We start from the raw sequence: 25,484 nt of genomic DNA, 5'->3' as shown, positions 1-25,484 counted from the left end.
CGTCTGGGCATTGACAGGGGGAAAGTGGCCCTGTTAATTCTCTTGGACATCTCAGCGGCCTTCGATACCATTGACCATGGTATCCTTCTGGAACGCCTGGGAGAGTTGGGTATCGGGGGCACTGCACTCCAGTGGTTCTGATCCTACCTCTCGGGAAGGTTCCAGTCGGTGAGACTGGGGGATAGTCGCTCTCGTAAAAGAGAGCTGACATCTGGCGTTCCTCAGGGCACCATTCTATCCCCCACGCTTTTCAACATTTACATGAAACCGCTGGGAGAAATCATCCGGAAGCATGGAGCATGGTGTTATCAGTACGCTGATGACACCCAGATCTATCTCTCCATGTCTCCAACTGATACAGTGACTAAGGATGGCACCTCCCCTCTGGATACCTGCCTGGGGTCAGTAATGGGCTGGATGAGGGAAAACAAACTCAAACTGAATCCGGAGAAAACAGAGGTACTTGTGATAGGTACCCCAAGTCCAGACAGGGAAATTTGCCATCCTATCCTTGATGGGATTAAGCTTCCCCTAAAGGATAAAGTTCGCAGTTTGGGAGTACTCCTGGACTTATCTCTACAGTTGTCATCTCATGTAGATGCGATGGCCAGGAGTGCTTGGTATCAGCTCCGGCTAATATGCCAACTGCGTCCCTGTCTGGACAGAAAGGACCTTGAAACTATAGTAGATGCACTGGTAACCTCTTGCTTGGATTTCTGCAATGCGCTCTACATGGGGCTATCTTTGTACCAGGTTCGGAAGCTACAACTAGTTCAGAATGCTGCAGCCAGATTAATTACAGGTATCCCGAGATCGGACCATATAACACCTATACTAAAATCTCTTCACTGGCTGCCTATTAGCTTCTGGGTGCAATGCAAAGTGTTGGTCGTTACCTATAAAGCCCTATATGGCTTGGGCCCGAGTTACTTGAGGGAATGCCTCTCCCTACATAATCTGCCCCGCACCCTCAGAACAACGGGGAAATTTTTACTTGACTGCCCCAGGGTAAAATTAGCAGCAACTCACCGGAGGGCTTATACAACAACAGCCCCTACCCTCTGGAACTCTCTCCCAGAAAAGATCCGACTCTGTCCCACATTAGTAGCCTTTAAGAAGGCATTAAAAACTCACCTTTTTTTAGTAGCATACCCTCCCGATTCTGTTTAGATTAGGAACTTCCCCCCCATAACCGTTGGTTTTAATGGTTTGGATATGGCTCTGATTTTTATGAAATTGTATAAAACTGTGAAATGTAACTAGTGAGGTATTTTATTGTTCTGTACTGTGACATGTGTCACATACCCGCTATACTGTAAACCGCTTTGATCTATAGGAAAGGCAGTATATAAATAAAGTTTTTATTTTATTTATTTTATTATTTTTGCAGATTTAAAGTCTGCGTCCCTCACCCATTTGGGCGGCAAACAAAGGGGGACAAAATGGGGTGTGCACCACCATTCAAGCCAATGGGGCTTAAATATCGGCAAATTTCTGTTTTCTCAGAGGGGTCCAGAATGAATCCCACATGAAAATGGAGGGACAACTGTAACCATCAACTTTTCTTCTGACTATAATAGAATGTACAGGTGAAAAGTAAACTTAGGGGTCAAGCAGATGGGGCAAAAGGAGCAGCCAGAAACTGCTCTCACCCCGATTGCTCCAGGACTGTGGTGACTGATGCTGCAGTCCCAAAGCTGACAGGAACCGTTTTCACTGGTGCTTTTTCTAGCAGCTTTGGGTCACATTAGTCAGCCTCAGAATGGCTTCCAACCAATTCAGGGGTGTGCGTCATATAAACACCATGCCCCCAAAGTGGCTGGAAGCCGCTTTATTTTGCCCATCTGCTTTGGGCCTTCCAAATAAGAAAAAATGGTTTTGCCTATAACCTTTGAAGATTTGAATCAGCATTGCTGACCCAGCTTAGGCTTTTTGAGGAATGCTAATGGGAATCTACACATTTCCCAAATTCATTGCATCTCTTACCAATATGCTCCTTTTCCAGCATCCCCATTACCCAGGACAGGACCCTGGGTTAAATAATTTATAGATACTAGAAGTTAATAAGATTATTTGGCCTACATTGGCCAAGGCTGGTTTGTCACACTCTTTTCTACATAATACCTGCTGTTTCATGGTCTCATTAATTTTCCCATACTTTTTCTCATTCTTGCATATCAGCATCAGAAGGTAACCATCACCACACCACCCATTTTGTTGTCGTGTGCCTTGAGGTCTATCATAGAGTTTTCTTGGCAAGATTTGTTAAAATAGGATTTGCTGTAATTTTCCTCTGAGGCTGAGTTAATACAACTTGATTTTTTTTAAAAAGGAAGCTTGATGTTGTTTCTGGATTGTCTAGTAAACAGATTGTAGTTCAGAATTGAAAAGTAAAGCATGATGTGAAGCACTTTGGTTTCTGTTTTGAGGAAAATAGGATCTTAAAATGTATGGTCTTGTTAGAGCAGTACATACCTAAAGATTTGCAGAGAAACATAAAAAGCACCTACCCTTGAAGTTCACATTTCTTAGGTACTATGTTTTGTTGTTAATTGTTATAGACTTACTTAGCTTCAATATCCCCCCATCCAAAAAAAATCACAGTATTGAGCACCTTTAAACTCAATTATTTTCCTTATTCTTGAGTTCTCCTCTCACTTAATTCTTCTCCAGACCAGCAAAATGATTTGCAAGTTGTGTTGCTCTCCTTTTTAAAAAATCTACCTCCAGTAGAACTTTATTGTTTCTGGCATGGATCTAAATGAGTTCTTGCATGTGAGGAAGGCACATCTTCTCATCATGATTTTAGCCTTCTCAAACAAGAAGCAGAATTTAAATTAAAACTGATCACTGGTGATGATGTTTTCATGTCATCATCCTAGTAGTTGTAATTAACTTTTAAACCATCTACTGTATGGATCACAGTCTACAGTATATCAACTTCATAGCACCAAAAATTAGTGAGGGTTATTATTATAAAATATGATTTTCACCATACATTTTATTTTAGGTAATGAATGGTAGTTTTAAGGAGCCAGCGTGGTGTAGGACTAGGACTCTGGAGAACAGAGTTTGAATCCCAGACACTGTGTGATCTTAAGCAAGTCACACTCTCTCAGGTTCAAGGGATGACATTGACAAACCCTCTCTGAAAAAACATGCCCAGAAATTTCATTTTACTTTTTATCATAAGTCAGAAACAACTTGAAGGCACAAGAACAGCAATCATAGTTCTGCTATGTTAAAAAAACAGTCTCTACCACCTGGCAGATGGCTATCCAGCTTCTGTTTAAAGACCTCCAAGGAAGGAGACTCCACTTCTCTGAGGGAGTGTGTTCCACTGTCAAACAGCCCTTACTGTCAGGAAGTTCCCCCTAATGTTTATGTGGAATTTCTTTTCCTGTAGTTTGCATCCATTTTTCCGGGTCCTGTTCTCTGGAGCAGCAGAAAACAAGTTTGCTCCCTCTTCAATATGACATCCCTTCAAATATTTAAACAGGGCTATCATATCACCTCTTTACTATCTCTTCTCCAGGCTAAACATCTCTAGCTCTCTTAAGTCATTCCTCATAGAGCATGGTTTCCAGACCCTTCACCATTTTAGTTGCCCTCCTGTGGACATGCTCCAGTTTTTCAACATCCTTTTAAAATTGTGGTGCCCAGAACTAGACACAGTATTCCGGGTGGGGCCTAACCAAAGCAGAATACATTGACACCATTAATTCCCATGATCTAGACACTATACTTTTATTGATGCAGCCTAAAATTGCATTGGCATTTTTAGCTGCTGCATCACACTGTCGAGTCATGTTCAACTTGTGGTCTACTTGAACTCCTAGATCCCTTTCACATGTAGTCTCGTTCAGCCAGGTGTCCCCCATCCTATATCTGTGCATTTCAATTTTCCACCCTAAGTGCAATACCTTACATTTCTCCATGTTGAGTATCATTTTGTTAGCTTTGGCTCAGCTTTCTAGTCTATTCAGGTCATTTGGCAGGGGGTTGGACTGGATGGCCCTTGCAGTCTCTTCCAACTCAGTGATTCTATGATTCTATGATTTTGAATTTTGATCTTATCCTCTGGGGTATTAGCTACTCCTCCTAATTTGGTGTCATCTGCAAACTTGATACGTATGCTCCCAATTCTGTCATCCAAAAGATGTTGAATATCACTGGGCCCAGGACAGAACCCTGTGGCACCCCACTGGTCACTTCCCTCCAGGACAAAGCTGTTGAATCAAAACCCAGAATTTGATATTTGGGTATAGAACATAAATTCATTTAGGTGAAAATATGCACTCTTATTTAGAAACTTTTATTAAAATATTGTAGAACCAAGCAGAAAGTTCTGTGGGAATATTGTAAAATACAAGTAATTTGACTCCATGCATGCTTTTATATTTTATAACTATTTTTTGAACTGAGAGATACCCAAAGTGGTCAAAACCTTGAAATCCATGAAAATCTTCTTGTGACCCGTAATTAATCCAAACCTAAAATCCACATCTAGTTACCAGTAAACAGAATGAAATGGTAAAATTGTAAATCCACCATAACAGTGTTAGTATTCTAGATTACTTTTGTTTTGAAAGGTTGTTCTTTTTGTTGTATGCCTACAAGTTGTTTCTGGCTGATGCTATCCCTAAGGTTATACCAGGGTTTTCTTGACAAGATTTATTCAGAGGGTTGTTGTTGTTTTGTCTTCCTCTGAGGCTGAGAGAATGTGACTCACCCAAGGTCAACTAGTTGGTTTCCATGGCTGAGCAGGGAATCAAAGAACTTTACCACATTGGCCCTGGAACGGGCCTGTAGCGTCCCCAAACGGAATGTTCTGGGGACGGGAGGCAGTGGGGAACGCATTTTATCACACAGTGAGAATGTCGCCCATCCCGTTCCGGATGTGTTCCCCAGAGGGTAATTTCCGGGAACGCTTCTCAAGCGTTCCCGAAAATTGCCCCCTCTGGGACGCATTTGGTATGGGATGGGGATGTTTGGCGGTGGAAGCAGTGTTCTCACTGTGCAGTAAAATGCGTTCCTTGTTGCCTCCCATCCCCAGAACGTTCCGTTTGGGGACGCTACAGGCCCGTTCCAGGGCCATTGTGGTAAAGTTCAAAGTCTGGTCTCTAGAGTCATAGTCTAAAGCTCAAACCACTGAACCACCCTTTATCTAAATCAGAAACAGAAAAGAATTAAAGAATCATTTATTGAAAGGGAACAGTGATTCCATAACTTCCAATCCAGAGGTTTACATGCTATTCTGCAAGGTGCTCATATGTCAATAAGATTTGTTTATACACTTTGCTATCAGAGGGATTCCATCTGCAACAGCTTTAATGTTTCCTGCATACACTCAGTTGGATGCATTTGGATCTCAAATTTGTTCCAAGATGGAGCAGTAACTCCCAAGTGGTAATTATTTAGCTGGGTTTCATTTAGGAAATCCCACACTAATTCTATGCCTTAGGGGAACTATATAACAGGATTACAAATATAATCCTGTTTCGTGCTTTTGTTTTTGACAGGCTTCAATGTTTCTTTCTTTTTTAAATCTATGGTAACCAAGAATATTTTTCCTGTTTGCAGAGCAAGCTTTACATGGAAGGATTTAGAAGCCTAAAAGAAGGAGAACCAGTGGAATTTACATTTAAGAAATCTTCCAAAGGCCTTGAATCAATACGGGTAACAGGTCCAGGTGGGATTCCTTGTTTAGGAAGTGAGAGACGACCCAAAGGAAAAACAGTACAGAAAAGAAAGCCAAAGGGAGATAGGTAATTAATTTACTATCTTTTCCTATTTATGCATTTTTTCCTGAAAGTTTTTATTTGGAGGTTACAATTGTTTGTGAAAAGCATGGCATCTCTGCAGACTCTGATGCAAGTCATATAAGGTTACTATATGTGAGTTGTTTAAACGTCTAATATACCTGTGGGTTCTCTTGAATTTTTCCTTACTTCAGATCTCTCTTGTTTGTTATCAAATGTTGCAGGTGTTTTTGCAGTCAACAAAAGTAGTGCTTCTTAAGATCAGAAGTCCACTTTTCTTGGGGATTATGTATATAGGTTAAGTCTTGGATTTTCATTACATCCTCTGTTATACTGAAACCTAGCTTTCATATAGCAAATTCTAGTACAGCTTTTGTATGCATGTGAACGTAATCTAGTGTGTTGCATGTGCAGTTTAATACTTCAGTTGTATATTTTTCCTGATGATGAATTGTATATTTGTATATCTGTGGTGATTGCAACAGGGAGTTTGTAATTCCCCAGTGCTGCAGAAGCTGTAGAAACGGGAATGACACTTCTTAAGCATTGTGTCTTGGCAAGAGCAGCTGTGGCAAAAGTGAAGGAGGCCAGCACATAGGGGCTTGAGCACTCATCGCTGTCCCCACCACTGCCACCTCTGCTTGCAGTGGAGCAGAGGACAATCTCTCTTCAGGGCATAGGGCACATGGCCAGTGGTGTCATCTCCTCTGATGGGTGTCACACAGTGAAATTCAAATGCTCTGCATACCCTAATGAGTGGTCAGGGGGTAGGGAGTTCTGGAGGGGGATTCTAACAGAGGAAGGTATGGTGAAAGAGAAGACTGAGTTGAAGATTATGCTGTGTACACCTATGTTTGTTTTGCTAAACATCTGTGTTGAGCAGGACTACGAAATTATTGCCTTCCAGATGTACTAGAAGGCTACAGTTGCTGCAATCCATTGCAATGATCGCTGGAGTTTTGGAAATTGTAGGCAAAAGGATCTGGAAGTGTGCTACCATTGTATAGAGCATAGAGTAAATTTGAGTTTAAATTATTAGTTGTTGTTTTTTTAATTGAATTGTCAAATGTCCATAAGGAGTTCTTTGAAGAAAAGAAATGGGCCAACCAATGCTACTAGGGCTGGCCTCAGTTGGCAGGTACTTGAGGAAAAGCAGAGTGCAGAGATGCATTGAGTCCTCCCAGGGCCCCCTGTATCACTTTCCTTCTGTTACTTTGCACAGTTACTGTCAGTAAAGTATGTTATGAAATGTGAGCACTAGCACTAACTCTTTAAAATAGTAATCAGATTGGCAAGGCAAAAGTTAATCAACAGGGTCATACTCACATGCATGCACACACTGTCTAGGATAAACTGAACAAGCTTAGTTTTGCTAAACCGATAAAAATAGTTTACTTACAAATACTTGTGCATAGTAAAGGTCAGGTGCTCCTTCTTAACAGAAAGAAACAGCATTACTTGGTTTAAAAGTGTTTTATATCATCTCATGGTGAGACGCTCAGTAAAAACATGCTCTTATGGAGAACAAAAACATAAAATGGTAGCAGGTCATTTGATGCAGGAAGAAAGGGGATGTGGGGAAATTTAAGAAACAGGAAGCTAGTACATATACTATGCCCATATGCCTAAACAAACTCCTATGGAATAAAATGCAAAATATAAGTTAGTGAGTATAGGCATGCAAAAATGGCTTAATAATAATAATAATAATAATAATAATAATAATAATTTACCACAATGTAGTGGTAAATTTTGAAATACAGGCCCTCTCGGGGACAATCTTGAACCATATCAGTGCAGGTGGCTATGCTGATCTAAAACAAGTGCTAGTAGTTTTCAGCTCTACTAGGAACAGAGCTTTTATAAGCTTCCCTCAAATTATAATAATAATAATAAATAAAATTTTATTTATATACTGCTTTTCCATTGATCAAAGCGGTTTAACAACATATACAGCTCACAACATATACATTAAAAACATGAATACATTAAAAAACCCTCCATACAAATAAAATAAACCATATCTCATGCCAGCTCAACAATGCTGTCAGGAGGGGAGGGAGAGCGTACAGGAGTCAGGGGTATGCCTGCTCGAAAAAGTGTGTTTTCAGCCCCTTCTTAAATTGGTCTAAGGAGGTGGCCGAGCGGAGCTCGCCGGGGAGCAAGTTCCAGAGCTTGGGGGCCGAGATAGAAAAGGCCCTTCTGGTGGTGATAGCCAATCTAGCCTCCAGAACTCTTAACATTTGCTTCCCGGCTGATCTGAGTGTGCGGGGCGGATTATATGGAGAGAGGCGGTCCTCCAAGTATCCTGGGCCCAAGCCATTTAGGGCTTTATAGGTAATAACCAACACCTTGTATTGCGCCCGGAAGCGAATAGGCAGTCAATGAAGGTCCTTTAAGACTGGTGTTATGTGACTGGTCCTAGATGTGTTAGTGACCAGCCTAGCCGCCATATTCTGCACCAATTGCAGCTTCCGGGTATGGTACAAGGGTTGCCCCATGTAGAGCGCATTGCAGAAATCCAAATGAGAGGTTACCAGAGCATGTACTACTGTTTCAAGGTCCCCCCGGCTCAGGTAGGGACGCAGCTGGCGTATCAGCCGAAGCTGATAACAGGTGCTCCTGACCGTCACATCCACCTGTGAAGTAAGGTGGAGCGACGAATCAAGAAGCACCCCCAGACTGCGTACTGAGTCCTTCACAGGAAGCGTGATCCCATTCAGGACAGGTGGAAATACCGCCGTCCCTGGGCCAGGAGAACCTATCACGAGCACTTCCGTTTTCTTTGGATTCAGGCTGAGTCTGTTTTCCTTCATCCAGCCCATTACTGACTCCAAGCAGACAACAAGAGGAGAGATGCCATCCTTGGTCACTGAATCAGTCGGAGACATAGAGAAGACTATTTGGGTGTCATCAGCGTACTGATAACCCCGCGCCCCATGCCTCCGGATGATCTCTCCCAGCGGTTTCATGTAAATGTTAAAGAGCATGGGGGACAGAATGGCTCCTTGAGGGACCCCAGATGTAAGGGCCCTCTTATCGGAGCACACGTCCCCCAGCTGCACCATCTGGAACCTCCAGGAGAGGTAGGATCGGAACCACTAGAGCGCAGTGCCCCCGATTCCCAACTCTGCCAGGCGCTTCAGAAGGATACCATGGTCAATGGTATCGAAAGCCGCTGAGATGTCCAAGAGCACTAACAGGGACACACTACCCCTGTCCATGCCCAGACGGAGATCATCGACCAGGGCGACCATGGCAGTCTCAATCCCGTAGCCCGCCTGAAAGCCGGTTTGAAATGGGTCTAGATAATCCGTTTCATCCGTTTGGATTACAGCTGGGATATTGTATAAAAACATTATTGCTGGGAAATTCCAATTACCCTCCAGTTATTCTGGGGATTGCGGCTAAACTGAGTGGAAACAGAGAAGTCTTAGGGCAGGAGAAAGGTAAGCACATTATATCATAGCTCCTATTACCCATGAGGCTTCACTGCACAATACCATATATTACTATATGTAAAATGACATATATTCCGGAACTACTGGACTTTTGGGTTTTAACAATGTGTGAATTACTTGCAAACTGATACAGAAAACAAAAGGATGCCTTCCATTGGGGTCGGAGTTTTTGGGCACTTTGGAACTGGACGTGTTTGTAGGGCATCTGGGAGCTAAAGTTCAAAACATCTAGTTTTGGATTTCAACATTTGGAAGCTCTAGTAAACATGGCCAGTGTCAAGTTATTATGCCTTTTTAGCATAAAACATCTGGAGGAACAAAGCTTCCACACTCCTGGTATGAAAGAAGGTACTAACTGTAACTTGAGTGAAGTAAATATGCTATATGTAGTCTCAAATTCCGTTTGCTTTCAACTTAGTCTTACTTGCACTTATAGTACAGGTAGGCAGTTTGATGCTCAGCTGTATGCTTAACTTGTTCATAAATTCCCTAAAACAACTTTAAAAAGTGGCCACTGACACGTTGTGAAATAACAAGGACCAATTGGGACTGAACTATCAAAATAATGATTTTTTAAAACCTTGCTGAGTTTTTAAAACAAATTAGGGATAGAACATTAATTTTAAATCAGTTATTTAAAATGTCTATATCTATATTCTGGATACATTGCTAGAATAAATGGCTGCCTGTCCCCAATGTTTTATCTAACTGCATCCTCTCAGGTCTTCTCCATTGCTCAGATTGAATATTCAGGTCTACTATATAGGATAAACCTGGTTATTCTAATCCTTGTCAGAGCAGAGGTACATAACTTATTGTTCATGGGCCACTAGTTAGTCCATGAGTGGACTTCAGATGAGTCCATTTTTTTCTTTGATTTTCTTTCTATTTTAAGTACACATTTAAGTACATTCTCAAAGAGGTCTGTGACTCTACAATGTTTAAGAATAATTGAGTGAGAGGATATAGGGAAAGCGGACAGCCAGTGCGCAGTTAGGTGGCCACTAGTAAGCTGATATTTTGGTGTTTCAAAACATGCTGAGGAACAGAATTGAAACTGAAATACCAGGATTTCCATGAACGGATGGGAATTCATTTATCAGTAAGCGAAATGTAAGTGTCTAGAATGTACTCACTTATATTATGTTCATAAGTTAATTTATTCCTATATTATTGGTATCTCACCTGTGTTGTTAAACTTACGTTTTCTGTCCTAGAATGTTTTTTTTTATTTATTCAAATTTCACTGAATTACAGGAGTTGCAATTGAGTTTAGGCGGGGAAAAGATGAACTTTACTATAACTTTATAATATTTACACTCATATCATACTTTAATCTACTGATATCATATTTCACATTATTTGTGTATTTTAATACCTACGCTATAAATTAGGACCTTTCTGGACCAAGATGTGTGGTTTCATGGAGAGGGATTTTTGGCAAGGGATATTTTTCATAGCAGTTGGTCAGAATATTTTAACTAAGAGTCAAAAAGATCTGATCAGGTGGGCTTTAAACTGAGTTATGTGGGGGAGGTAGGAATTCATCAAATGCTGAAGATATAGCCCAAATGTTATACAGAGAACAAGACAAATACCACAAGAGCCTAACAGTGGGAGGGTAAAAAAAAAAACCTTTAAAAGGGACATAGTTAATGGTATTAAATGTCTCTGTACTAATGCACAGAGCATGGGAAATATACAGACTGAACTTGAACTCTTAGCACAAGAAAGCAAATATGATATAATAGGCATCACTGAAACCTGGTGGGATGAGTCTCATGATTGGAATGTTGGAATAGAGGGGTATAACCTATTTCAGAGGAATAGACCAAACAGAAAGGGAGTGGAGTAGCATTATACATGAAGCATGTATATACCTGAGAACAGATCCATCACTTAACTCCTGGAAGCCAATTTGAGAGTATTTGGGTAAAAATTAAGGGGATAAGAAACAACGGAGATGTGGTGCTGGGGGTGTACTACAGACTTCCAGGCCACACTGAGGACCTGGATGATGTTTTCCTGGAACAGATGACCACACATTGAGAAAGGAGAGACTTAGTAATAATGGGGGATTTCAACTATACTTACATTTGTTTGAAGTGAAACTGCAAAGTGAAAATTTTAAGGTCCAACAAATTCCTCACTTTCCTTGCAGACAATTTCATTATCTAGAAGGCAGAAGAGGCAATCGGGATCAACTATTTTAGATCTGATCCTAATCAACAGTGATTATGTGGTTAATGAGGTGGAAGTGGCAGAGTCCCTAAGTGGGAGTGACCATGTTCTCCTAGAGTTTATGATACAGCAGAAAGGGGAAGCCAAGCATAGTCAGGCATCCATTCTAGATTTTAATAAAAGCTGATTTCAGTAAACTTAGGGGAATACTGTGGTGGTCAGGTCAGGAATACTAATAGAGAAGGGGGCTCATGAGGGATGACAGTTCCTTAAAAGTGAGAGGTTGAAGGCACAATTGCAAATATTTCTAATCAGGAGGAAAAATGAGAGGTTCTAAAAAAAAAAAAAACAATAACAGGATGGATGTCTAAAGAACTTTCAACATAAGTAAGACTCAAAAGGGTCATGTACAAGAAATGGGAAAATGGGAAAATCATCAAAGAAGAATTCAAACAAATAGCCTGCTTATATAGGGAGAAAGTCAGAAAAGCTAAAGCACAAAACAAGATCAGGCTTGCTAAAGAGGCTAAAAACAATAAAAAAGGCTTTTTGGTTATCTCTAGCGAAAGGAAGAACAAGGACATAGTAGGGCCTCTGCATGGAGAAGATGGTGAAATGCTAACATGGAACAGAGAGGGCAGAACTATTCAATGCCTTCTTTGTCCCTAGAAAGGAGAACAGTGCTCAGTTGGGGGGAAATGGAGCATATGATGCAGAATAGACAAAGAGGTAGTACAAGAATACCTGGTTACTCCAAATGAATTCAAGTCTCCAGGGCCAAATTAACTACATCCAAGGATATAAAAAGAATTGGCAGAAGTAATCTCAGAACCACTGTCAATTATCTTTGAGAATTTCTGGAGTATAGGAGAGGTCCCAGCAGACTTGAGAATGGCACATGTTGTCCCCATATTAAAAAAAAAAAAACAGGGAAGGGGGCAACAAATAATTTCTACCCAGTTAACCTGATATCAATATCAGGAAAGAATGTAGAGTAGATAGTTAAACAGTTAGTCTGTAAACATTTAGAAAGAAATGCTGTGATCACTAAGAGTCAGTTTGATTTTCTCAAAAAACAAGTCATGCCAGACCAATCTTGTCTCATATATATATATATATATATATATATATATATAGAGAGAGAGAGAGAGAGAGAGAGAGAGAGAGAGAGAGAATCACAAGCACCGTAGATAAAGGGGATATAACGTATCTTGATTTCCACAAAGCTTTTGACAAGGTCCTCCATGATATCCTTGTGAAAAAGGTAGTAAAATGTGGGCTAGACAATGAGACTGTTAGGTGGATATGTAATTAGTTGACTAAATGAAGTCAAAGGGTATGTAGCAATGGCTCCTCCTCATCCTGGAGAGAAGTGACTAGCAGGGTGCCACATGGTTCTGTCATGGGCCCAGCAGACAAGGTTAGAATTCAAAATGACCTTAACTGTTTAGAAAACTGGGTCAAAATTTATAAAATGAATTTTATTAGGAAGAAATGTAGGATACTACACTTGGCCTGTAAAATGAAATGCTCAGATATAGGATGGATGATGCTTGGCTTGACAGTAGTACGTACAAAAGAGATCTAGGGGTTTTAGTAGACCACAGACTCCTAAACATGAGTCAGCAATGTGATGCAGCACCTAAGAAAGCCAATGCAATTCTAGGCTGCATGAGTAGGATTATAGCATCTAGATTTATTCTGCTTTGGTCAGACCTCACTGGGAATATTTTGTCCAGTTCTGGACACCACAATTAAAGAAGGATGTGGGCAAGTTGGGGTGTCCTGAGGAAGTTGACCAAAATGGTGAAAGGTCTGGAAACCATGCCCTATGATAAACAGCTTAGGGAGCTGGGTATGTTTAGCTTGGAGAAGAGAAGGTTAAGGGGTGGCATGATAGCCACGTTTAAATATTTGAAGGGATGTCATATTGAGGATGGAGCAAACTTATTTTGTGTTGCTTCAGAGGCTAGGACCCAAGCAATTGATTCAAGTTATAGGAAAATAGATTCCACTTCAACATTAGGAAGACCTTCCTGATAGTAAGAGCTGTTCACCAGTGGAACACACTCCCTCCAAGAGTGGTGGAGTCTCATTTTTTAAAGAGTTTTTTTAGAAGCTGGATGGCCATCTATCGGGAATTCTTTATGTATTCTTACATGGCAAGGGGTTGGACTAGATGGCCCTTGTAGTCTCTTTCAACTCTTTATTCTATTAAATCTTTCTCTGTCTCTGGTGCAAAAGGCAGATGAGTTGACCACTTGCAGAAGTCTTTTGAGTCTAGACCATGGGCCACTTGAAATTAGACTGAGAGCCATAGATTTCCCAATTATGATTTCAATGGCAACTTGCAATATTTATAGTACGTATATAATATATAGGAATATTGTATATATAAAGGACCTTCTCAGTGCCTGCACCCAAAACTCCAGAATTCCTTGCCTGAGTGTGTGCACTCTTTCATTCTATCTCATCATATACCAAGACATATCACTATTTTATGCAACGTTGCATTTACATTATCTTTTTTCATACTTTTTTAAAATTTCCATGCTTTTAATTGCTGTTGGCTGTCCTGGATTGTTTTTAAGTACTTTATTTGCAAGTACTGTGAAAAAACCAATAACAAACATCCATTTATGATGGGTGATGGATTGAAGTTAACCTGCTTTAATACCAAGAAAAAAGATGGGTCTTGAGCTTACTGAAATGTCTAGTCACTACCATTTATAGTTTAATGCATGCTCCTATGGAATATTAATGATGCAAAGAGTATTGATGAGGAGATAGTATATGAAATGACCTCGTGGAGTTTTTCCAGGAAGATTGTTCCTCCAAAAGAGACAGTATGGAAGGAAGGAACGCCTGAAGAGTGGCAAGACTAGGCAGTACTCAGCAGATTTCTCAAACAAAGAAAAAACAAAAATCCAGCTTTGCATGGAGAGAGAGAGAGAGACTTGGGCTGTGAAGGCCTCCAATGAAAAATAGGCATGAGTTAAGCAAATTATTGTCTTTGATCTATGTTGCTATTAAATTTTAGTTTTAGTTCTTAGACCATAATTGACAGTACAGTGTAAAAGGTGGTTTAAACTGAATTAGTTTTGCAAAGAAATAGCATTGTGTGGCTTAGAAGTGACTGGAATTGGTTTCTCCTCTTAGCTTTTGGACAGTTTAAATGCTGATCAATTTACTTTAGTTCAGGCAGGTTGGCAAACAATAGCAAACCACAGACTTCTCTCATTTCATTGTCTGTGATTAATGTTGCAATACCCTTTGCATCAAAGTTAACTGGACTGCTTTGATTTCTTCTGTGATGATATATTGTTATATTGGTTTGATACATGAGGGTTAAATCACTCATATGCTGAAATTTTGATTTTATTAAGAATTACCACATTAATTTTTTTCTTAAAAATGCTTTGTGGGCATCTAACAGTATTTGTAAAATAGGTTTGGTAATATTATGGTGTATACAGTGGTCACGACATCTTGTCTGTGGCAAAAACTGTAGAATTGAATAGTCCTGGGTTAGGAAACTGCAAGCTTCCCATTGTCCATGAATATGGAAACTTAATAAGAAAGGGCAGTCTTTGAGTTACAGGGAATAGAGGGGCACTTCCTATGTATGGTCTTAAGAAGACTACAGAGATATATTATTTGGCTGAAACTGGGAGAGGCTGATAGATTTAATTATGGTCAGGATGATAGATTCATTCAAGGAGGAACCATTTGAAGATGAACTTACAATTTTAGAAAGTAGAAGCTGCACTCAGAGCACTTGCAAGAAGTAAATCACCATGAACAGATTATTATTATTATTATTATTAAACTTTATTTCTAAAGCGCTGTAATTATACACAGATGGCACACCAGTAGAGCTGATTCAAGCTACAATGACAGAGGCGGGTTATAAACCGCCGCTTTGAGGCGGTCTGCCACCGCCGCCGTTTGCTCCATGCGGGAGCCGCAGCAGCCACACCGCGTGGCTCCCGCACGGACCGAAAAAGAAGCTCCAAAATGGAGCTTCTTTAAGCGGCGCCTCTATGACGTCGCGAGGCACCAGGGGCAGACTCGCGATGTCTCAGACGCCGCGACACGTGCGGACGCACAGCGTCCGATACGTAAACATGGCGGCCCCCATGTGGAAGGGGCGCCGCCATGTTGTACATATGGAATACGTACTAGGGTTAGGGGGTGCGGAAGCACCGCCTCTTCCTAACCCTAATACGTATTCCATACGTATTTTTTGGCAGTTTGTAACCCGCCAGAATCTACTCCAGTTCTAACTGAAATCGGTCAGCAAATATGGAAAACAAAATAATGAGAATAGAAATCCTCAATATACATCCTTGTCCGCAAGAAAGGGAACATTATAGATTGTAGTAATCACAGGACCATTGTATTAATTTCCCAAAGTGGTGCTCAAAATTCTAAAAGACTTTAACAATATATAGATTGAGACATGCCAGAGTTCAGACATCCCTGGGTTCAGGAACAGAAGAACCACTAGAGCTCATATTACAAACATATATTTCATAACGGAGTGCACCAAAAAAAAAATCTAAATAAAATCACCCTGTGCTTTATAAATTATTAGCAAAACTTTTGATTTTATAGTTCATGAAAAAATATGGACTCTTTAAAAATGGGTGTACTATAACAATTGATTGTCCTGGTTCATAACCTGTATTCAGGATAAGTGATTGTTATCAGAACAGAAAAGGAATAGTTTCCAATTGACAATGAGGTCAGGCAAGGTTGCATTTTATCACCCTATCTGTTTAACTTGTTTACTGAACATATTGTATGTAAAGCAGGATTAGGCAAGGAGAGAGAACATATTGTATGTAAAGCAGGATTAGGCAAGGAGAGAGAAGGTGTGAAAATTCAAGGAAGAAACAGCAGCAGTTTAAGGTATGCAGAGGACATCATAAGACTAGCAGAAAATAGCAAAGACTTGGAACATTCCTGAAGGACATCAAGGAAAAAAGTTCAAAGACAGATTTACAGTTGAACATTAGGAAAACAAAAATAATGACCCAAATTATTTACATAAAGGAAATGAAGACAATCAAATAGTCCTAGAGCAGATCAAGCCTGAACTCTCCCTAGAAGCCAAGATAGCTAAACTGAGACCGCCCTGCTTTGGCCATATCAAGAGAAGACATGACTCACTAGAAAAGGCAATAATGCTTGACAAGGTAGGAGGGAAAGAGGAAGACCACAATACAGGTGGTTGCCACAACCCTAAGTCTGCAAGACTGTTGATGATAGGATGACTTGGAGGTCTCGCATTCATAGAGGTTCCATAAGGAAAAGTCGACAAGGACAAATCTTTTCCTCACTAATTGGGGAACAAAGCAAGAAGTACCTCTGTTTCCCACCCTCATCTATTACGTTTGGTGAACCAAATTATTGCACAGTTGGGAATGGTGCAGCTGCTTTGCAAAGCTTAAACCATGGAAGAATAACTGTTAGTTTAACCATGATCTCTTGCTGATGAAGTTTGTGAAGCATGTTGCCTTTTCATAAAACAAATCAAGAAAGCCAGGAATGCCTGGATTTTGTGTGTGTTCATAAACATTTCAGCTTCTGGGTCATATCCTTCTCTCTTACGGATTCCTTTGCAATCATATTCTTAACCTCAAGTTGTGTGTCAGATCTAGAGAGTAAAAATGGCATCACTGTACAGTGGACCCTTGCCTTACGCAGGGGATCAATTCCGGACCCCCCCACGTAAGGTGAATTCCGCCTATGCTCGAGCCCCATTTATTTGAATGGGGCTCGTGTGCACGGTGGCACGCGCATGCTACGGGCGCACTCCCCATTCATCTGAATGGGATGCACCGCCCCTTGAGCTCCGCATGCTCCCCATGGCTTGAGCACGTCCGTGTATAACACGGATGCACTGTATAACCAGGTATCTGTAAGTATAGGATAAAATTGTTCTAATAAAGAGACTTAAAGTATTGTATTTGAATGCAGAGAGCCTGGATTCTAGTTCCTCATTCAGGTGCAATATTCACTGGGTGGCCTGGTGGTATGCCCTTGTTTATCAACGTCCTTTTCCTTAGTTGTAATGCCAAAATAGTACTTTGAGCTTCTTAGAACTAACCCAGGATACAAAGAAAGTAGATTTTCTGGATAGCTGGTAGAACAGTGGAATTGCTTTCTTGCCTTGTATTTTTTTTAAAAAATGCTAGGAAAGTTTGTTCTGCTTGTTCTAATTCATTAGATCTCCTCTGAGATTTACTTGATTTGTTCAAGGCAAGTGTGGTATAGTATTTTGAAGAGACAGATGCTTCTTTTTTTATGCACATGACCTTAAGAAAGTTATTAGATAATTCTCAACTGAAGCCAAACTGAAATAGATTGTACTTTGTTGTTGCTGAGAAGATTGACATGTTTTCAATCCTGCCTTATGTCCCAACATTTTTTAAGGAAACCAGGGTTTAGAGATTAATTGCTCTGAAGACACCTAATTTACAACTCAGTAAACAGTAGTGGGTGGTGGTGGTGGGAAGTAAACATTTGGAGCCTTGTAACTGACTTTTAATTACATTTCAAAATTATTAAAAGCATACTTTAAATTAACTCCCCCTCTGCAAAAAGTGTCCCTTTGACATAAGCATTTTTTTTTTAAAAAATTAAAAACCATTTTAAAATAGTATTTGTTTTAGCACGTTTCACTAAAAGTAATGGATTTGTTTTTTTTCTAAGGCTTGTTTTGTCCGATTTTGGAATTTGCTTTTTAGTGGCTTCTTTTGTGGGAGAGAAATCTTTCAGGCATGAATTGATAGTCCAGATCTTTTGCGGTCTGTCTCTTCTAACCTATGACCCCTGTTCCTACAAGGTCAACATCTGAGGGCAGGAGATTAAGATAGTTTAAAGACTGGAATGGGAACTGGAATGGAAAAATTAGCCAGCACATTTTGGTTGCAAAACATCAAAGCCTTCCAACAATTTACTTATTTTAAAATGTAGTTTAAGCATAACAAGCTAATTGTACTGTGTTGGGCACATCTAAACATATATATATAGAGAGAGAGATATGGAAGGAAAATCAGGGTGGAAGAAATTTTGTATGACATTAAATACAGCATATTTCATTAGTAGACAATTAAAATTTCTGAAGCTATTTGCAGTATGACACACAGTCTGGCCTTGCAACTTTTCTTTGCCCAATTACTTCTTGCTCTCATTAGCTGTAGCACTGACACTAGAAGCTGGCTTCACAGTGTGTCTTGAGATCACGTGCTGCAATTACTAAAATGTCTAATAATTAAACCAAGGTCTCTCTGTTTCTATTTTATAAATGCAAATGCTTTCTGTATAGGGGCGTTGTTCATCAGAATCTTCCCATGAATAAGCTTTCCATGGGGAAAACACCCTTTTTAAAAGGCAATATATACCTTCATACATCGTTATATACAAGCTACTCTACCGGCATAAGGAATACATAAGTCCTTTGTGCATGCTCTTCAACCTGCATAATTACATTTAAGGCAGTATGAGCATAGAAGTATCTGTCCATACATTTACATTACTCAGCATCAGAACTCATTATAAAAAGAAGATATATTATTAAAAATGCATATTTTAATTTCTTTTTTGTCACTGTTCTTTTTAGATATCCTGAATGTGAACAAAGTATGTTTTAGTCTTGCATTTAAAAAGAAAAAGAAACTGCCTTAATGCACAGACAGATTTTATGGAAAAATATTCCTTTCTCTTATCATTAAGGATCTGACATTTTTAAAGAGTTTATTCTTTTGCTGGTATTTGGCAGCAAATATGGGAGGGGGGGTCCAGGTAAAATAGATGAATCCACTACTAGAAATGCGTTACTTAACACTGAATGTGTTTATACAGATATAACAATTTTATACCATTTTAACTCACATGACTCCATCCTGTGCAGTTATGGGATTTATTGTGGGGTCAGGCTCCGAAAATTCTTTCTCAGAAACTTAAAGCGTGTGTACCAGTAGTCCCTAGTACAAAAATGTAAGCACCTAACCAAACTACAAATCCTAAATTCTGTCAGATGGAGCCATGACACTTAGAAGTGGTGCCAAACTGCTATTACTGTGTAGTATAGATATTCTCAATAACAACAGGTACTTTAGCATAATTGAGGATAATGTGAATAGTAAGACTGGAAGTCCTTGATTAACACATCTGTGCTACAAATATAGTATGTGGCCTTAGGAAACCCTCTCCCATTTGAAATAGGGGACTGATCTGAATAGCAGTCCACCTTTCGAGACTGTTGTTTGGTTTATTAAATCAGAAGGGGGGAAACCCACAATACAGAACCAAGGAATTAAAGGGCAATAAAACAGGAAAAACAAAATCAGCTTGTTGAGCTGAGTAGAGGATCCTAAGAAAATAGAGTTGTACTGTGAATCCTAGTATTTGTGGTAATGTGATAGTCATTGGACTTAGTAGAAAGCTCACAGTAATAAATACAGTGCATAATTATGTTTGTTCATGTTTCTAGTTACATAGTCCTCACTCATTCATATGTTTTTTAAAATAAATGTAACAAACTGGTAGTTTTAAAAATGAGAGTAATTGATTATGAGGTTCATTTTAAGAGCTTAAGAGTATAGATGTCAACATGCTTACTTTTACTTTCAAACCAAGGCATTTTAAGAAAGAAACAATTATAATAGTGAAAAGCTTAGTTTAAAAAGAAAGATTTAAATCGGATTTTCCACTTGATGAAGTTGGCACACAGTAAATGACTGTAGCAGAAGAACCATACTGAAAAGTCTTGTGGAATAATAGTGCTGCCCCATTAACCAGGGTTAACAGCCCTTCTTATTCCATCCTTTTCGGAACTCATTTGCTGCTGAAGAAGGTTATTCTCTCTACAAAGTGGACAATGGACATAGGCCAATGGTTCTCAAACTGTGGGGTATAGCTCTTAGGGAGAGTTTCTCAAGCCAAGGGAATGAGACTCGGAGTCCCCAGTCCTCCTCTTTCTCCTCCTTCACCTCCACTTCCAAAACTTTGGGTGTCCTATGGGACAGAGAGTCATTGCCCCATTTCTTAGGATGAGATCCTGCTGCAACCTTACCCAGCTCACCTGATGAGTCCAAGGTGGCTTAGGTACATGGTAGCCAAAGGAGAGCCAGGATCCACTCATGTTGGCTCCCACCAGTGGCAGAGGCTGACAGCATTACTTTCACCCAGCTATGGCTGGGTCCTTTGGACATTGAGGAGAAGTGGCTTCAGCGCCCTGCATGCTGCTGGAGTAGACCATGTGTCTGGGCTGGCCTCTGTCCTATGCAGCTACCTTCACCTTCATGGGACTCCCACTTGCAGGCAGAATAATAATAATAACAACAACAACAACAACAACAACAACAACACAGTGGACCCTCCACATTCACTGGGGTTAGGGGCACAAGACCCCTGTGTAAAAGTGGGAAAACTGCATGCATATATATATATAACCTGAGAGAACACCTCTCTAGGAATCTCTAGGTCCTCCAGGGCAACACTGTGGTCAACATCTGCCATAGAATTACACTGGAGGACCTACAAATACACAGGCAAGTGTTCTCTCTAGCAATCTTTAGGTCCTTCAGCATGAATTTTGGTGAACGTTGGTAGAGTCATGCTGGAGGACCTAGATATTCCTAGAGGGAACATGTTAATCAAATCCATGAATAATCAAATCCACAAAAGTCAAAGCTGCAAATGTGGAGGACTGACTGTCATAATACAGTTGGCCCTTCCCTTATGCGGGGGGATCCATTCCGGACACACAAACCCCACGTGAGGGGAAAATGTGTATGCTTGAGTCCCATTAGAAGTAATGGGGCTTGTGCCCATGGTGCGGGGGGCGTGCACCATGGATGCGTGCCCCATTACTTCTTCCGGGGCACATCAGCATTTTTTCCGGCATGGCTTCCAGAGTATGCAGGCACACTGTATTTATTTCTTACCCACCTCATCCCATGGATTGAGGCAGGGCACAACAGCAGTTAACAAACATTTAAAACACATCAGCTTAAAACACACATCAATTTAAAAAGACAAATAAGATATACACATATTTAAACAATTGATATTTAAAATCCATTATTTGAAATTCACAATTTAAAAATCACCTGGATAAGCCTGCTGGAAGAGATTGGTCTTTAAATGCTCCTTTAAACTCAGACAGTGTATTCAGCTGTTGAATCTCTTCTGGCAGGTCATTCCACGGTCTAGAGGCGGCTGAACAAAAAGTTTTCTGGAAGCATGCAACAGGCTACTCCTCATGTCTGGTAAGGCCCAAGGAGAGGAGGCACTTATCAAGGGGTCTTTGGGCAGCAGCTATTGGAGGCATCAGAATGGCAGAACTGGGAATCTCAACAGAATCAGCTTCTTAGAGCTCTCAGATACCTGTTCTCTCTTGCTTTCAGTCGCACTGTTTCTTTTGCTCTTTTTCTTTCACATGCTCACTCTTGCAGAGGTTTGTTCACACTAATTCTCTGACATGCTGACCCATTTATTTGAGAGGAATTTCTTCCGACCTCAAAAAAGCGGCTACACAGGATTCCTTTATCTCTTGTTTTGTGACACTCATTCACCTCTCTCTCACATGCATACACATGAGCTAGTAAAACTTAAGTAAGCTAGTTACTCAGTAAGTAAGTTAATTCCAGATTTAACCTAGTAGGCTAATTCTGAAATTAAGGAAATGCTCAAATTCCAACTTAAACCAATCACTTCGGTAAAAAATAAATGTAATTAAGGTATCATTTTTCATTAGAAAATTTCAAATGTAATTGATAACTAAATTGATTTTAACTAAATAGATCCTCTCTCTAATTATATAACAATAGAAGCCATTAAAAGTATTCTATCCCCTCAGCTTCTTAATTCTGCTTTGGTGAACAGGTTTGCCAGTTCTTCTTTTCTGTGTGGAATTGTGCAAAGGAAAACAACAAAGAGGGGCAATCCATCTAAATAATTTTTTCAAATATTTTGTTTGTTAATAAGTATGGTTTTAGTTGCAGGCTTTAGTCTACCAGACTGAAGCAAAATGTGAATTCTATTTGAATAGCTAGATAAATAGAGCATAAAGGAGATGGTACAAAGTATCTGAGTAGCTTATTATGCGATTGACAAGATGCAGTTAAAGCTTGTTCTGACCTGAGGCCCTGATAGATCAGTGTTGGCTGCTTGGAAGAGGAAAGAAGTGGGGGAGGACAAAACCTGCTGCTTAGAGCCATTAAAGGAAAATAAAAAGCCAGCTGCTTCCAGAGCAGAGCCTGATTCTTTTCATAGAAGAATATATTCAAGGGAGGAGAATTCATGACACCCTATAGACCTATACCATGGCATTAAAGAAAAATGCAAAGCTTGGACAATGAATGACTTGGTGGCTCAATCTGGCTCATCATTAACACCCTTAAAACAAAATGTGTGTGTGTGTACGTGCATGCAAGAGAAGGGTGAGGGAGAGAAAGAGAAAGATGCACACATCTTCAAACCTTTACAGTGGATTTAATTCTGATGGTAGCCTTGAAAGTATGCCTTCAGTAAATATAAGGAAGACAATATTGTCAAATTTGAGTATTATAATATGCTTAGTAGGTAGAGGTACATTAAAAAGAAAATTAATTATCATAAAACAGGACTTAGGTTTTTTATTTTTTAAAAAATGTGTATCCTGTGTAATGACTACAGTATGATACTGTAGGCTATATTTCATAGGACAGAACTGGCAATATCACCTGTCGGTATTCCTTGCCTAAGAAAACCCTAGGAAATTCATGGGGTTGCCATAAGTCTACAGATAATGTGAAGGTGTGGGCATACACACGCACAAACAAATATTACTTGGAATAACATAACACTTCCATTTGGTCTGCAAGGGTGTTGACTTGATGGGAAGGTTGCAGAAAATTGAAGGATATCTTTTAACTAGAGAACATTGTAATTAATCAAATATCTCTCTAATCCTTTTTCCTTTCCTCTTTCCCATCACATTGGATAAAAAGCCTGTTTTCCTGATGGTAATATATAATTTCACAGCCTTTAATTAAATAGGGTTGCTTTACGCATGCCCCTAACCCTAGTATGTCCTGAGGACGTACAAAATGGCGGCGCCCATTCTAAACGGACACCACCATCTTGACATCACGGATGCTTAGCGTCCGCACGTCGCACAGGCAGAAGTGATGCCACGAGTGCGCAACTAGTGACTCACGGTGCCACTTCCGGGGTGCAAAAAGAAGCGCCATTTTGGCACTTCTTTTTTGCGGCGCCGGGGAGCTTTGCGGTTTGGCCGCTGGGGCTCCTTGGTGCCGCTAATGATGGCAGTGGCAGACCGCCACTTTCAGGTAGTCTGTAATGCGCCAAAGTTAATCCGGTATAGAGTATGATGGGAATTACTCCATCTTACTATAAACTTTCAATGGCATCCTGGGAGATGCATTTCTCTTTTTTTCCCTTAACCTTATTTTTTAAAAAACCAACAAACCTTTTAGCCAACATGTTTATAGGAACTAGTCTGAAAGCATGACATCAAGTTTATTTAGATGTCCATACAAGTAGCTCCCCTGTAAACCTATACCAAGATTATGAAACATCAGAGTATTAGTCTCTGCTGGAGATATTTAAAAAAGTAGGCACAAGTATGTCTACATTAACAAAGTAGTTGTGTTCTTGAGCATTACTTCTGTAACAGAAAAATTGGGTACCAGAGGCAGAATTAGCATGGAAAAAGTAAGGATGGGTTCCTGAATCACAAAAATTGAGAGCAGTTCAACACTCTTCAGCAAACTTTTTCTTCAGAACTAAAATTATGCACAAGTGAAACAAAAGAACCAGATCAGGTAAACCTTGCAGAAGTAAAGAAAAATATTTTGTTTGCTTGAAAGCTTAATCCAAAAGGCATGCTGAGGTAAATTGTTCTTCCACTCACAGTCAGTCTTGTTTTTCCCTTTTTTAAAAAAGTAAACATGCTGAGGGTAGTTTTTCTTTTGTTGTTTGTGTATGCTCAGTAAAAGATTCTGGAGAGAGGTGTTGTTTACTATGGATGTTATGTACCTGCACTCACATGTACACAAGGATCATCTGGAGTAGAATCCCATTCTTTCCATTGCTCTAGAATTCAAAGATATATCTGTGTTTGTCTGTATAATCAGAATGTAGAAAGATCTTGTAGCACCTTTGAGACTAACTGAAATGAAGAAGTTGCCAGATGAACTTTTGTAGACTCCAGTCTACTTCTTCAGATACATTGGAGTAAGTAGACTTCATGCCCTATGAGGAAACCATGCCCTGAGGAACGACTTAGGGAGCTAGGGATGTTTAGCTTGGAGAAGAGAAGGTTAAGAGGTGATATGATAGCCCTGTTTAAATATTTGAAGGGATGTCATATTCAGGAGAGAACAAGCTTGTTTTCTGCTGCTCCAGAGAACAGGACCCAGAATAATGGATGCAAGCTCCAGGAAAAGAGATTCCACCTCAAACATTAGGAGGAACCTTTTAAAAAAAGTTTATACAGCTTTATTCATTGGAGGTGAGGGCAGGACTGAGGCAGCGGTCGTGAGTGGAAGAATATCGTATGTGGGAACTTTCTGACAGTAAGGGCTGTTTGACAATGGAACACACTCCCTCGGAGTTAATGGAGTCTTTTTCTTTGGAGGTCTTTAAGCAGAGGCTGGATGGTCATCTGACGGGGATGCAGTGATTTAGATTTCCTGCATGGCAGGGGGTTGGATTGGATGGCCCTTGCGATCTCTTCCAACTCTACGATTCTATGATTCTGTTAGTCTCAAATGTACTACAAGATTTCTTTCCATTGCACCATTTACTGTGCAATACTTGGCCACAAATAAGACTTTCCTATTTATCGAACTCTGCCCATGGTTATTGTTTGGATTTTAAAATGTTAGTTTTAGTTTTATACTGTTTAATCTTGTTTGAAGGGGGGTACTATGTATATATGGATAGATTTTAGTCTGTTGTACGCCACTTTGATTGCTTGGTAAAAAGTGGGATAAAAATAAAATTATTATTATTATTATTATTATTATTATTATTATTATTATTATTGCAAACATGCTGC

At 39.9% G+C, this 25,484-nt stretch overlaps 1 protein-coding gene across 2 annotated transcripts in view; it reads left to right on the top strand.

Annotated features, from left to right (window-relative positions):
* LIN28B (lin-28 RNA binding posttranscriptional regulator B) overlaps positions 1-25,484 on the top strand; it is a 91,180-nt gene that overhangs the window by 44,664 nt on the left and 21,032 nt on the right. For both annotated transcript variants that reach the window (XM_089528522.1, XM_089528523.1), the window contains exon 3: positions 5,584-5,768. In XM_089528522.1, the coding sequence (XP_089384648.1) occupies positions 5,584-5,768 (185 nt within the window). The remainder of the gene's footprint in view (positions 1-5,583; positions 5,769-25,484) is intronic.

The sequence above is a fragment of the Sceloporus occidentalis genome, unplaced genomic scaffold (assembly GCF_023333645.1).
Source record: "Sceloporus occidentalis isolate IW3139 unplaced genomic scaffold, rSceOcc1.0.p SCAF_6, whole genome shotgun sequence".
NCBI classification, from domain to species: Eukaryota; Metazoa; Chordata; class Lepidosauria; order Squamata; family Phrynosomatidae; genus Sceloporus; species Sceloporus occidentalis.
Note: the sequence above shows the minus strand (reverse complement) of the source record. Positions and strands in the feature narration are given on the sequence as shown.